Source organism: Bubalus bubalis, chromosome 7 (assembly GCF_019923935.1).
Source record: "Bubalus bubalis isolate 160015118507 breed Murrah chromosome 7, NDDB_SH_1, whole genome shotgun sequence".
NCBI lineage: Eukaryota > Metazoa > Chordata > Mammalia > Artiodactyla > Bovidae > Bubalus > Bubalus bubalis.
This window is the reverse complement of record NC_059163.1, coordinates 45,638,614-45,654,403: the sequence shown is the minus strand read 5'-3', so window position 1 is coordinate 45,654,403 and position 15,790 is coordinate 45,638,614. Positions and strand designations below refer to the sequence as shown.

Sequence of the window (15,790 nt, the reverse complement as noted above, 5' to 3'; positions counted from 1 at the left end):
TTGTGCTGGCCATTATCACCTTGAGGAGGGGGTGTGTACTGGGGGATCTAGAGCCCATGTGGGATGTGAGATGGGACTTCTCCTCTGCTCTGTGGCTGTTGCCACACTTTCAGCAGGGAGGTCTGCTCTGCAGTCGTTAGAGTAGCCTTGTGGGTCAGGCTTGATCAGGCTCTGTTCTCCTTGAGTGCATGCCCTGCTCCAAAGGAGGGGATTGCCGAAACAAGTGAAGCCCGTGCATTCACAGAGGACCTACACACCTATGTAGGTGCTCTGCTCATACTCAGCCCAGGGTTCTGTCCCTTCCTCGTTGTGTTCATCCCAGATCTAGTGGATGGCTGTGGAGTGGAGAGACTCTGGCTGCAGGAATTGAGATGGCTACGCTGCCACAAGAAATCTGGCTGCCTCTGTGGCACTTTTCTCCCAGGGTGGTCTGCTCCAGAACCAGCACTGAACTGCAGTGAGGTGTGGCTGGGGCTTTCTGGCCAGGCTGGGAGACAAAACTGCAGCAGGCTTCTGGGGGGTCACCCAACCACATGCTGACAATGGCCACCACCCCATCCAGATCACATCCCAGGGCCCCCAGTCTGTCTCTGAGCAGCTAGACTAAGTCTTTTCCCAGGGGACAGTTGGCCCAGGTCACACGCCAAACTGTGGTGTGGAGTAAGGCTGAGGAGTTCACCCAGCTCAGACTGGAGAGTGCAGCAGGCTGGCAGCCAGCAGTGCAGAGCTCTCTCCACTTTGTTGACAAGCCAGTACATGCACCATCCTCATGAGTAGGTCTCTGCTTCTCCAGCCTTCTGTCCCAGAGGTTCTCCCAGCAGCCAAGGGGACTTGTCTCCTCCACAAAAGATACTAGGACTGGGATGCCCAGTCTGTGGCTCAATCTGTTAGCTCCCCAGACTGAGGGTCCCTGAACAGGGATCAAACCCATGCCCTCTGCAGTGGAAGTGCAGAGCTCTAACCACTGGATAACCAGAGAATTCCCAAGAACACTTACTTTTGTAGAGCATTTACTATATGCCAAACACTGTTCTAAACGTTTTCACACCCAGGACCCCTTTTAATCTTCACATCAGCCTGATGAGGCCTGTGCCATTCTTGAGTCTAGTTTATGGATTAGAAAATGAAAGCTTGGAGAGGTTAAGTAGCTTTTCTGGGGTCACATAAAGTCAAACTCAGATCTGCTCAATTCCAGAGCCCAATTACTCAACCTCTGATCCTCTCCACCTGGGAAGCTTGTTGCCCCGACTTGGACAGGCAAGACAGTCCACCATGGTAAGAGCACAGACTGGAAGTCAGAAGTCCTTGGCTCAGGCTTCAGCTGTGCACTAAATGACCATGGTCACTGCCCTTGATGGCTTTGGACTCGAGTACTCACATCTATAAAATGAGGGCAATGGGCCAAAACCACTGTTTCTCACTGTCTTCCTCTGAGTCCTGGTGCCCTTAGCAGCCCCACTAAGCAGAGCAGTGCCCCCTTTTCCTCTTTCATACGTTCGGTCCACTTGTTTCGTCAGGGGACAGTGTGGGGTTGGGGCTGGGGGAGGAGGAAGTTCCATTGAAAAAATAAATTTTAAAAAGCAATATAAAAAAGAACAATCAAATAACTACCTGGGTCCTCTGTAGGCCAGATGTTTTTTGACAGTGGAGACGATTTTTTCTTCCATTTTGAGGAAAGAGAAATGTTCCTGTTTTTTTCCATTGAAGATGCTACTTTCCCGCCCAGGGTAGTCACTCAGGCGTTGGCACGCTGTGTCAGAAAGGGATGGCTGACTATTTCTTGGGCTGATTAATATGTCACAGTTTTAGGGGATGAGGGACTGAGATGAGTGAGCAGTTAGTTTCAGGGCAAACCTGCTTTTTGTCTTGACTGATTCTGTGGCGGGGTGGGGTGTGGGTCCCACATAGCCAAGCTGGTGTCAGTTCAACTCAGTTCTGATTCTCTACTGGAGACATCATTAGAGTCCACAGGTTATGGGCTCAGTCCTACCAGACTGCCCCCAAACTAGATGCCAATTGCAAATCCACGTTGTTCAGTTAGTTTGCTAGAAGATCTCACATAACTCAGGGAAACATTTTACTTACGAGGTTATCAGTTTAACGTTTATATGTGTGCTGTGCTTAGTCATTTCTGATTCTCTGTGACCCTTTGGATGGTAGCCCACCAGGCTCCTCTGTCCATGGGATTTTTCAAGCAAGAATACTGGAGTGGGTTGCCATTTCCTTCTCCAGATGTTCCTGACCCAGGGATTGAACCTGCATCTCGTGTGTCTCCTGCATTGTTAGATTCTTCACTTGCTGAGCCATCAGGGAAACCTGTGTGTATACACACACACACACACACGCACACATACATAAAAGTTTATATATATATATATATAAAGAATATAACTCAGATGGAAGAGATGAAGAGGGCAAGGTATGGGAAATGGGCATAGAGCTTCCATGCTTTCCGAGCTAGTCACTCTCCAGCACCTCTATGTGTTCTCAGCTCAGAAGCTCTCCAGACTAGTCCTTTTGAGTATTTATGGACGCTTCATTACAGAGTTGTGATCAATTAAGTCATCAGCCACTGATGACTGAACTTAGCCTCCAGCCCCTTGCCCCTCCCCAGAGCTTGAGGGTGGGACTCAAAGTTCTAACCCTCTGATCACATGGATACTGCCAACCAGACTCCATCTTTACATGCTTCCCAGGAATCACCTCATTTAGCAGAACAAAAGAGACCTTTATGCTCTCATCAGTTAGGAAATTGCAAGGGTTTTAGGAATTCAGTGCCAGAAACAGGGACAAAGATCAAATATGTATGTATTATAGTATATCACAATATCAGTCTTTTCTCCCCCCATAGAAAAGCCAATGCTTCAGAGCAGACACTCCTTAGATGGCTCCAAACTTGTGGAGAAGGTTGAGACCGCGCAGCCACTGTGGATAACGCTGGCACTGCAGAAACAGAAGGGGTTTCGGGAGCAGCAGGCAACTCGGGAAGAGAGGAAGCAGGCCAGGGAGGCCAAACAGGCAGAGAAGCTCGCCAGAGAACAAGTAAGTAGCCTGGTCTTCGGCTTTAACTCTGAGCTTGGCTCACTCTCTCTTTTATTTTTTGAGCACCACAAGGCTCGTGGGGTCTTAGTTCCCTGACCAGGGATTGAACCGAGGCCCTGGCAGTGAAAGTGCCAAGTCCTAACTACTGGACAGCCAGGGAACTTCCAAGCTTGGCTTTCTTTTAGTTCAGGATTTAAAACAACAGTAATGAGAAAAGGCTGGTCAGGAATGGTGGAAAATATTTAGATAGTAGAGCAGTAAATCAGTTGACCACTGTTAAGCCAAAGAGGTATTTTCAGTTAGAAATTTGATTTGGTTTCCTTATGCTCTTAGGTTAACCTGATTTGGCAGAATCCTCGCACACAACAGTTCTATGAAAAATAACGAAAATAACTTTCTTTTAAGCAGTGGGTCGAGAGGAAATTAGGAGTCTTGCTCTGTGGCTCTGATTGTATAGTTTGATGGGACTCTTCCGGGAAAGCCTGTAGCATCCCCTCTTTGAGACATTTGACTGAGCTGCTCCGTGGCTGGGGGCCAGGGTTGAGCACACACTGCTCCCTGTGCAGTCTGGCTCCTCCTCTGGGAGCAGAAGATGGGGGCCAGCTGAGGGAAACCTCCAAGCGGCTTTGCCTTGCATGGTCGGTCCTTCTCTGTCTTTAGGATGAATACATGCTTTCCTTGGCTTTCTGTCCATGCAGGTCAGTGTCACCCCACAGCCTGGAAGCAGCAGCGTCAGCAGAGCTGGTTCCCTGCACAAGCCCACCACTCAGCCAGAAGAGAAGAAGCCAGAGACACCAGTGTCCAGGCTTGAGCGCAGAGAACAACTTAAAAAGGCCAACACTCTTCCTACATCAGTGACAGGTAGAGAGAACAGGTCCATTTCTACTTAAGTGTACTTAAAGGTTTTTTCCCCTTAAAGCGTGTTTTATTTCCTCCAGTGTAGAAACTAGCACAGCATTTTAGGCATTTCAGAGCACAAGCTGTCTTGCCACCCCATTCATAAACTCTGACATGGATAAATATCATCAGAAACATACCCACTATCAGTGGGGTGATGATACACATTTAACAGTCAGGTCTTCAGGGATTAGAGATACCTGTGATTTGTAGTATTTGTCCTTTTCTGTGGTGTAAATACTCCCAACCATGGCTAATTTCAGATTGCCAATGTGATATCAAGTGGCTTGTTAAATTCCTGAGCCTTTAACAAGGTGATATGAGCCTTCTCCACCTCCATTGCCTGTGGTCCAACAAGATGAGGTTTTTTGACTTCCTGTAGCAAGGAAGACTGCATACCATAAGAACCGTCTAAACAAAAGATGAGACAAGTTTATATTAGGATGTGAGGAAAGGGTGAATTTTAGGTAGAATTTAAATGGAGCCAGTGTTTTTTGATAGTCTCAAAGCCAAGTAGTTGACATCAAGCCTGAGCTGAAAAGCGGATTCAGGAGCCTGTTTCCTTTGACGCCACATACTTAAGACCAGTGTGAAAAAGCTGTATGAGAAATCCCCTACCTGGAGCTCTGCCCTGGCTAGAAATGGAAACTGCTTCTCTGAATCATGGTGAGCCAAGTGGCTCAGATGCTCCAGGCAAAAGTGGGCTGGCCCCTTCTCACTGATGTGATTTCAGATAGCTAACTTCTGACTCAGGTGTGACATTAGAGAGCACAGTTGTTCTGCTCTAAGTCCCTGATGTTAATGAACAACAGCAGTGTTCATACAAATTCATGACATGTAAGAGACATGGGCAAGTTAAAAAAAAAAATCTTTATCCTGTTAAAAGCTAAAATGATCCAATAATGTTTATGACTGTTTCCTTATTGCAAGTCACTTGGAGGATGGAGAGTTTGAAAGAGCTTCCTCTCGCGGGCTGTTAGGGTCCCTGTTTTCCCCAGTAGGCAGCCCTGTCTGTTCCTCAGAGGACACCCACCCTCTAGACCCAAGATTTTTTTATGCCTTAAGAAATACCTGCTAGCTGATGTCTGGAAATGTAAAGAAGTCTCATGAGGAAAGCTATATTTACTATTTGGTGTGGAGGAAAAAAATTTTACATTTGAAAACTACTTTGGAACATTTTCTCAAGAACTTCCAAGGGACTTACTTAATTTGATCTTATACCCAGGAATTAAGGATTCTAAACATCATATTGATAAGGGTCAAGAGAGAATTCTTTCAGAATTCTCCAAAGTCAACAACGAGATCAACCTTTGTCTGCCTGATTTCTTAGAGACACCAAAGGGTAAATGCAATTCAGAGTTGGCTCCACCTTAATAAAGCAAGCCTTCTTCTGAAGTTTTGTCTTTTTAATCAGTATTTCCAGAGTTCTGCATACCTGTAAGGCCACTGCCGTAGGCACTACATATGACCCAAAAATAAGATGGGAGCCCTCACCATACAAAGCCTCTGAGGTCTGATAACTAGTGATAGGAGACAAAAGAATTTGTTAGACAAGTCTGAGTCATAAGAGCAGGAAGGATCCATAGGCCTTGGAGGGAGGAGGGACCCAGGGCATGCTTGGTGGAGGAAGTAGCTTTTAAACTTACCAGCTAACAAGTTCAAACTTCAAACTACTGGTTTAATCTTTTTCTTCATCAAGTTGACTGGTTGCATGACTTAGAATCACAGAATTTACCTATTATTACTATTATTGTGCAGGTATAGCTTCTGAGCACAGAGAAAACTGGGTTTCTAGAAATTCTTTGAAATTAAGATTGACTGCACTGTGATCACTGTAATTCTGTATGCAGCTGTTAGGACCACATAGGTTTCTTTCCCTAATTTCTTCTTGCCAGAGATGCTCGGTGCTTCAGTGGGTTTTGCTTTCTTAATCTCATACTTGTGATAAATCAAAAAAATGTGGCTCTGACTTATATTCCTTTCTCCTTTTCCTTCAAAATCCAGTGGAGATCTCTGATTCAGCTCCCCCAGCGCCACTGGTGAAAGAAGTCACAAAGAGGTTCTCCAACCCAGATGCTGCCCCCGTGTCAACAGAGCCAGCCTGGCTGGCTTTGGCCAAAAGGAAAGCCAAGGCCTGGAGCGACTGTCCGCAGATTATTAAGTAAAGAGTGACTCTTATCCATTCTTATTGCAGTCATTGGCTCTTCTCTTGCCCTTTTTATTTATTTATTTTTTATATGAGGTACAGAAAACCAAACTAGGGAAAAGAAGCATGTTTGATAGGCTCTAAAATAATGTTTAGAAACTGAACTGGTGGTGTTCCTTGTAAAGAGTGTATTTGCACAACCCTAGGTCCTGGTGCCTTGAGCTCCTCCTAGTTTTGAAGAGAAAATTCCGTCCAAGGGACCACATGAAGTAAAATCTCTCGACTAAGACCTCACAAGAGCCTGCCATGGCCCTTCCACACACACACACCCACACACCATTCAGAACATGCCCTTTTGCCAACCTTTGTAATATTAATGGTTTTCTTGATTCTTTACTCCAATTTCTTTTCTCTGAACCATTTATTTACCATGTGCTTGGGGATTTCTACCCTTTTCTAAAGTCTTAGTGAAAGGACAAGAACGCCTATTCTCCTGAATGCAGCCACTGGGAACAGCAAGTTAAAAGTCTGGTTTCCAACTCTGTGCCCGTCTCTGCTTCTCATGATTTTGCCCCGACCGGAAACTGTAACACAGCGAGACCATTCACTCTTGTACTGTGCTGTTGAGCTACAGGCCCTGTTATACCAGAACTCTCCTTAGGGACATGTTAACCATTTGGCCCAGCTGTCTCCTAGGGAACATTTTAATTTAAATGTTTAAATAATAAATGATTAAGAAAAAAAAAAAAACTACAAATTCTCTGTCTCTGAGAATCCCCATTTAGTGTAGTTATTCTTAACAAGTTCAGGCTTTATCCCAGACCTACTCAGAGATCCTGTAAGGATGAGGCCAGATTGTGTATATTCTGGTAAAAACGCTTCAGTTCTGATATATCACAAAGGGTGAGAAGCGTAGGATACACTGCTTCTAGTGCTACCTACTTTTTAAAACTCGGAAGGGGAGGCTCACTTCACCCAAAGCAGCAAAAGTGAGACAAGAAGAAGAATAAAACAACCTCCAAGCCAGCCATTTATTATGGAGTAAAAGAGCCTACTGACATTACATGTCTCTGAAAATCTTTGAAGTCGCTAGGGAAAGTTAACAGTTAAGACAAGATTTGAAGCCTTTTGTACTAAGGACTTCCTGTGGGGAATTTCTTTCTTTACCATAGCCAAGTAATTCATATTTGGAGTCAAATGTTCAATAGCATTAAAACATCTCAAGAGTTTTAAGTGGCCTTGTTATTATATACATGAGATTTTTTTAAAAGGTGTGGGGGGGGCTTGGCAATTTAAAAGCCACATATATTCACTTTTATTTCCCTAAATTTGCTTTACATGAAACACAGAGCAAACCCACACGTTGCTAGAACTTAACTTACATTTCATGATGTTGACATAGTCCTTTTTTCTTCAATTCTGACTTCAAAATCTAAATACAAATCCTTTGCTTAGTGCAGCAGGGGAAGGAATTACACCCATTTTTTCTCTCCTACAAAAACACATTTTATTAGTATTTTATGAGTATCATTTTCCTTGTTTATGCAATGACAATGTGCTGTTATTCTATTATGTACCTTAAAGAAAGGATGAGTGCAAAAGTATTTACCATATACAAGGCATCTTCTTTCTGGAAACAATGGCTCAGCCTCATGGTAGTACCTGGCATGTGTGGTGAAATGGATAGTTGTACTTTTGCAAGTTGGAGTTAACATATATAGTGGACCTTCAACAGAATCAATGGGACGTTAATTTTTTTAATGGCTATGAGACGCAATTAATATTCCACTGCACGTTTTCCACACTGTTCATTTCTAAATCAAATATGTAGGCATTTGTTACCTTTGATGATTTCCTCACAAATATAACACTTTTTTAGTAAGAATCTTTCCACTTAGAGCCCTAGAATTATAGTGCTACTTTAATTCTTCTGCATTGACTTTTTCTTTCATGCTGTCGGCTTTGAATAACAATCACAGTAATGGCAGAGAACAGGCGAAGAGATCAGGTCATTAACAAAGAATGGTAGATAAGTCAAGTCTGTTCTGGCTTACCACTGAGCCCGTGCAAAGGAGGAGAAATACCTCAGTTAAAAATTTTCCATCAAAATCTTTAAGAGTATACTGAAGAAAAGACAGTCATAGCACTTCCAACAACTTCTAAAGGCTACATGTTTAATACTTCATGTAAAAATTACTCCAAATTTGCACTAAATACCAATGAAGTGTTATTTTTCTTTAGTTGTGTTGCAGTCTTTTCTGATCAACAAACTATGGGGGAAATTCTGTAAAGCATATAAGAATTCAAGACTTTTAAAAGAAATGAATGATTGCTAGTTAAATACACAAGCTTTTTTTTTTTAAACAAATATACACTTCTGGCAAGGTTATAGATGATTAACCTCTGTTCATAAGACTTAAATATACAAAACTAGAGGTTTTTTGTTTACTTTTTTTTCAAGTGCAATTGTTTCTTATACATGTTACTATTAAATTATCATTTTAGCCAGTTATTAGCAAATTGTAGTATGTATTGTCTCTTCTTGTGACATTTAGTTTTAATTGCTTATTTTAAAGCAGAAACATTAGAATTACAAGTGTCTTGCAATATTTTTATCAACAATAAAATGTAGTAGACTTAACAATGAAAATACCTTAGTGTGATTTTAATATTATTTTGAGATTTTGGTTGTATAAAGTTTTAATGTAAAATGTCCATTATTGAAGGAAAAAGACCTTTCAATAAAAAATACCCACAAGATCTTCAGCACTGATGGAATTTCCTTTTTAAGTTGAAGTTTTTACCGATTTCAGTGACCATCTACAGAGACTTCATATTTACTTTTGTTAAGAAAGATAAATTTCAAGGCATTTTATAGGGTACCTTATTATTTTTTAATTAGATATTTTGGGAGAAAAATAATGAGTAGGGGACAAATAAAATGGGATTCCCTGGTGGCTCAGATGATAAAAAAAGAATTCACCTGCAATGCCGGAGACCCAGGTTTGATCCCTGAGTTGGGAAGATCCCCTGGAGACGGGAATGGCTACCCATTCCAGTATTCTTGCCTGGACAGAAGAGCCTGGCGGGCTACAGTCCATGGAGTCGCAAAGAGTCAGACATAATTGAGTGACTAACACTTCCACTTTTTCACTTCAATGAGTAGGGGACAAATAAAATGTTTATCTGAATCCTAAATTTGAATTGGTCTGTGTCTCAGACACCAAAAATGTACGTATCTTCATTCCATACATTCTGCATTGACTTCAAAGAGGTTGAAACACACACTGATATGTGTGTTTGGCAAAATGCTAACAGGCTTGCACTTGTGTGAAAAACACCAAGTTGAACTACTTCCCGACAGCCCAAGCCTCTGAGGAGATGGCCGCTTTTGCAGGGGAGGCAGTTGCTAGTCACAGTGTATGTTCTAGGAATGAGTTTTTGCCCTTCATGACATAAAGGTGTTATACCTGTGTGACCACATGGTAATGTTTGATGTTGAAATGAATAGACCTTTATCTTACCTCACAGGATTCTTTGGAGGGTTAAATTAGACCAGGTGTATAAAGTGCCACTCACCACACTTACACAGAGAAGGCAATGACAACCTACTCCAGTACTCTTGCCTGGCAAATCCCATGGACGGAGGAGCCTGGTAGGCTGCAATCCATGGGGTCGCTAAAAGTCGGACACGACTGAGCGACTTCACTTTCCTTTTCACTTTCATGCATTGGAGAAGGAAATAGCAACCCACTCCAGTGTTCTCACCTGGAGAATCTCAAGGACGGCGGAGCCTGGTGGGCTGCCATCTATGGGGTCGCACAGAGTCGGACACGACTGAAGTGACTTAGCAGCAGCAGCAGCAGCAGCAGCAGTGTCTCAGACAAAATGATTTTACAACCTCTTTACTCAAAGTATGGGCCATGGAACAGCAGCATGGCACAAGCTGAGAGCATGTGAGAAACACAGGTTAGGGCCCCAGACCAGACCAACTGACTCACAGGGCCAGAGGGCAAATGGAGTAATGTGAACAAGGCACTTGCCTTGGGTGCTAAAAAAGTAAGAGAAGTGCTATTTTAATGCAATAATTTTTTTAAAGATTAATGGAAATTCTATGATGAACGAGTATCAAAATTTTAAATAAATACGGGGTCAGTATTACTCATTTTCCCTTTTGCCTTAGGTCCCAGTGTGGCTCAACCAAGCCCTTTCCTCTCAACTGGACTAGGCATTTAGCAACAGCTCCAGGTGGTGAATACATTAAAGGTGAAGCAGCATGGATCTAAAACCTGGCAGAAGTTATGTTGTTCTTTTGGGCTGACCATGCCCTCAATGCCCTTTCTAAGTCTGGGGAAGTCTCCATCTTGTGGGTCTTAGTAGAGGGCAGCACTCACCTCCTACTATAGTTGAAATGCCTGTTAGGTGCTTTCCTGTACTCTGGTGTGCATGACAACATGTGTCACCTCAAATTGGAAGGGACTGTGGATTGGGAGCAACTGACCAAAAGACGGGGGAACTGTGAGGAAGTCTGGTAGTGATAGGGAACAGTGTCTGGTGTTAGTGGGGTCAGCCATCAAGTAAGCATTTCGTTTCAAAGACGGCAGCTGTCTTCTGCCCAAAATGATATGATGATTTTAGGCATTCCTTATTCCTGGCTGTATAGCTCTAGCCCTCTATAATTCTGCAAGAGACTTAATATTCTTTTAAAAATTCACTCTGGAGGAGACTGACCATGATGGCAGTCAGTCATCTTGAAAGACCCTGAGCTTATCTCCTTTCACAGGCACACCAAAATCACAACTATTTCCAGAACAACATTTGATGATAACAACTGGAACCTACCAAAAGATCTTACACAACTTAAGCATAATGAGCCACAACAAAATGGATAAATGGTAATACTGAAGATATGGTCAAGTCCTATATCTTTGGAAAGAAGACCCACAAATGGGAGACTAATTATATCGGAAAGGTTCTCCCAAAGGACTACGAGGTCTGAGCCTCAAAATTGGGCTCCCCAGACCAGGGGTCCTGCACCAGGAAGATAAGCCCCCAGAGTATTTAGCTTTGAAAGTCAGTGAGGTTTACTTTCAGGACTCCCAGAGAGCCAGGGGAAATAGAGAATTCATCTTAAAGGGCACATATAAAATCTCACATGCTCTGGGACTCAGGGCATAAGAGATAATTTGACAGAAGCCTAGGTCAGACCTTCCTGCTGATTGTGGAGTCTTTCAGAGGCAGGAGGCAGCTGCAGCTCACCCTGGGGACGCAGACACTGGCACCAGCCATCCTTGGGAGTTTCTTCTACCACATACACACTGGTATTGGCAAGGGCCTTTGTGGAATCTTCCCTTTAGTTTTTAGCCCCAAGATGTAGCCCTGCCTGGCTCTACTGTTCAGGGAGCCAGTTCCAACCTCTGGACCGACCTCACCCAGGGCAGACACCAGATCCAAGATAGCCACAGTCCTGTAGCCTGAAGTCCCACCAGCAGCCCAGGCCATGTCCTGGGATGACATGGGCCTGGGTCCTTGCCCTGCCCACTAGCAACCCAATAAAAGCTTTGGGATATCTGAGACCCTGTACCCAACTGCATCAGGAACAGCCCCTCTTCTACCCCTCCTCCCCAGCAGTGATCTGAAAACAGTTCCAGGACCCCCGGCTTGTCAGTAGACCAGTGCTAACTCAGGACTTGACTTCACCCACCACAGAGTGGGCAACAGCCCAGGAGTCTTCTAGACCCTGACTACCCACCAATGAACCAGGACTAGCCCAGGGCCTCCTGGGGTTCTATAGTCAGCTACCCTGTGACCTGGTCCTACCAACCAGGGGCCAGTAGCCTCTGCACAGGGCAGGGCTTAGCAACTAACCTGACCAGGAGCCAATCAAGCCTACCAGACAGCCCACATAGTTTGCTCAGCACAACAGAAGGCCCCGCACAGCAGGGAGCCATCAGAGCACACCGCTTGGGTGATGAGAGGGGAGTGCACTGCTGGGACAGCAGGAGGTCTCCTACAGGAGACCACTCCTCTAAGGCTGGAGCACATAACCAACTCACCAGAAACAAAATACCAACAGCAACTTAGGCAAAATGAGGCAAAAGAGGAACATGTTCTAGATGAACGAACAAGATAAAACCCCACGAGAAGAAATAAGTGAAGTGGAGAAAGGCAAATACCTAAGAAAGAGTTCAGGGTACTGAACATAAAGATGATTAGAGAATCTGGGGGAAAAAAATGGGTACACGGAGTGAAAGTTAAAAGGTTTTCAGCAAAGAGTTGGAAAATATAATGGAGAAGGAAATGGCAACCTTCTCCAGTATTCTTGCCTGGAAAATTCCATGGACAGAGGAGCCTGGCAGGCTACAGTCCTGGGGCCGTAGAGTCAGACATGACCGAGCGACTATCACTCATACTCACTAGAAAATATAAATAATATCCAAAGATGAAGAATAACTGAAATTAAAAATACACTAAAAAGAATCAACATAGACTAAATGGTACAGATAAATGGATCAGTGACCTGGAAGACACAGTAGTGGAAATCACTGTTGCTGAAGAGACAAAAAGAAAAAGAAATGAGGACTGTATAAGAGACCTCTGGGGCAACATCAAATGCACTAATATTCACATTACAGGGGAGAAGAGAGAGAGAAAGGGGCTGAGAACATATTTGAGCCATAATAGTTGAAAACTTCCCTAACCTGGGAAAGGAAACAGACATTCAAGTCCAGGAAGTGCAGAGTCCCATATAGGATTAACCCAAAGAAGAACACACTAAAATACTGTAATTAAATGTTAAAAATTAGAGAATATTAAAACCAGCAAAGGAAAAACAACAAATAACATGGAACTCATAAAGGGCTATCAGTTGACTTTTCATCAGAAACTATGTAGGCCAGAAGGGCAACATATTTAAAGTGATGAAAGGAAAGCCTACAACCAAGAATACCCTACCCAGCAAGGCTCTCACTCAGATTTTACGGAAAGATCAATATCTTTTCAGATAAGCAAGAGCTAAAAGAGTTCAGCACTACCAAACCAGCTTTACAAGAACTATTAAAGGATTTTCTCTTAGTAAAAAAGGCCACAATTAGAAAAATGAAAATTACAAAATGAAAAAGCTTATTGGTAAAAGCAAACATTCAGTAAAGGTAGGAAATCACCCACGCACAAAGCTAGTAGGGAGGTTAAAAAACAAGAATATGGATGTACGGACCAAGAGTTGGACCATAAAGAAGGCTGAGTGCTGAGGAATTGATGCTTTCATACTGTGGTGCTGGAGAAGACTCCTGAGAGCCCCTTGGACAGCAAGGAGATCCAACCAGTCAATCCTAAAGGAAATCAACCCTGAATATTCATTGGAAGGACTGGTGCTGAACCTGAGGCTCCAATACTTTGGCCACCTAATGCAGAGATCTGACTCACTGGAAAAGACCCTGATGCTGGGACAGACTGAGGGCAAGAGGAGACGGGGGCATAAGAGGATGAGATGGTTGGATGGCATCAGTGACTCAATGGACATGAGTTTGAACAAGCGTTGTGAGATGGTGAAGAACAGGGAAGCCTGGTGTCCTGCAGTTCATGGGGTGGCAGGGAGTTGGACACAACTTAGAAACTGAACCACAAAAAAAAGATATCAAAAACAGTAATTGTGAGGGGAGGAAAGTACAAACACAGGATTCTTAAAATGCATTTGAAATTAAGAGGTCAAGAACTTAAAACAATCTTGTATAAATAGATTGCTATATAAATCAGTTCAATTCAGTTTAGTCGCTCAGTCGTGTCCGACTCTGCAAACTGATGAATTGCAGCATGCCAGGCCTCCCTGTCCATCACCAACTCCCAGAGTTCACTCAAACTCACGTCCATCAAGTCCGTGGTGCCATCCAGCCATCTCATCCTCTGCCGTCCCCTTTTCCTCCTGCCCCCAATCCTTCCCAGCATCAGAGTCTTTTCCAATGAGTCAACTCTTCGCATGAGGTGGCCAAAGTACTGGAGTTTCAGCTTTACCATCATTCCTTCCAAAGAACACCCAGGACTGATCTCCTTTAGAATGGACTGGTTGGATCTCCTTGCAGTCCAAGGGACTCTCAGGAGTCTTCTCCAACACCACAGTTCAAAAGCATCAATTCTTCGGTGCTCAGCCTTCTTCAGAGTCCAACTCTCACATCCATACATGACCACAGGAAAAACCACAGCCTTGATTAGATGGACCTTTGTTGGCAAAGTAATATCTCTGTTTTTCAATATGCTATCTAGGTTGGTCATAACTTTCCTTCCAAGGAGTAAACGTCTTTTAATTTCATGGCTGCAATCACCATCTGTAGTAATTGTCATGGTAATTACAAGCCAAACATCTATAATAGATACACAAAAGGAAAGGAATCCAAATATTAAAGATAGTCATCAAATAACAAAAGAAGACAGGAACAACAACAAAAAACCTACAAAAACTACCCCAAAACAATTAACAAAATGGCAATAAGAACATGCATAGCAATAATTACTTCAAATGTAAATGGATTAAATGCTCCAAAAGACATCAAGTGGCTGAAGGCAAAAAAAGAAAAAGGAATCCTGCCTATAGGAGACTCAGATTTAAAGACATACATATATTGAAAGTGAAGGGATGCAAAAGGTATTGAATGCAAATAAAGATAATAAGAAAGCCAGAGTAGCAATACTTAGACCTGATAAAATAGATGTTAAAATAGAGATTGCTGGAGGAGGCAAAGGACACTACATGATGGAGGCTAAACAATATGCTACTAAAAAAAAAAACGCCAATGGATTATTGAAGAAGTCAAAGAGGAAATTAAAAAAGAATGAGACAAATGAAAATGAAAAACAATGATCCAAAATCTATGGGACACAGCAAAAGCAGTTCTAAGAGGGAAGTTTATGGTGATACAAGACCTCAGGAAATTAGGAAAATCTCAAACCACCTAATGTTACAGTTAAACTAGAAAAAGAGCAAACAAAATCCAAAGTTAGTATAAGGAAACATATCATAAAGACTAGAGCATAAATAAACTTTAAAAACAATAAAATTATCAATGAAACTAAAAAATGCTTCTTTGAAAAGATTTAAAAAACTGATAAACCTTTAGTTTGAACTCATCAAGAAAAGAGAGCACAAATCAACAAAATCAGAAATGAAAAAGAAGTTACAAACACCACCACAGAAATATGAAACATCAGAAGAGATTACTATGGAAAACTATATGCCAATAAAATGGACAACTCAGAAGAAAGTGACAAATTCCTAGAAATGTACAATCTGCCAAGACTGAACCAGGAAGAAATAGAAAATATGAATAGATCAGTTACCAGTAATGAAACTAAATCAGCAATTTAATAACTCCCAATAGAAGTCCAGGATCAGATGGCTTCACGAGTAAATTCAACAAAACATTTAGAGAAGAATTAACACCTATCTTTCTCAAACTATTCCCAAAAAATTGCAGAAGAAGGAATGCATCTGAACTCATTCTAGGAAGGTAGCATCGCTGTGATACTAAAACCAAAGATACTACAGAAAAAAAGAAAAAGAAAATTATAGGCCAATATCGCTAATAAAGATAGATGCAGAAATTCCTCAACAAAATACTAGTAAACTAAATCCAACAATACATCAAATGGGTCGTAAAACATGATTAAGAGGGATTTATCCTAAAGATAAGTCCTAAAAAAAAGTCCTAAAGG

General features: G+C 42.5%; 1 protein-coding gene across 2 annotated transcripts in view; it reads left to right on the top strand.

Moving 5' to 3' along the window:
* CRACD (capping protein inhibiting regulator of actin dynamics) overlaps positions 1 to 8,845 on the top strand; it is a 224,706-nt gene extending 215,861 nt beyond the window's left edge. For both annotated transcript variants that reach the window (XM_025290025.3, XM_025290027.3), the window contains 3 exons: positions 2,852 to 3,042; positions 3,741 to 3,903; positions 5,944 to 8,845. In XM_025290025.3, coding sequence (XP_025145810.1) covers positions 2,852 to 3,042; positions 3,741 to 3,903; positions 5,944 to 6,104 — 515 coding nt within the window. In that variant the 3' untranslated portion in view covers positions 6,105 to 8,845. The remainder of the gene's footprint in view (positions 1 to 2,851; positions 3,043 to 3,740; positions 3,904 to 5,943) is intronic.
* The last annotated feature ends 6,945 nt before the right edge of the window (positions 8,846 to 15,790 follow it).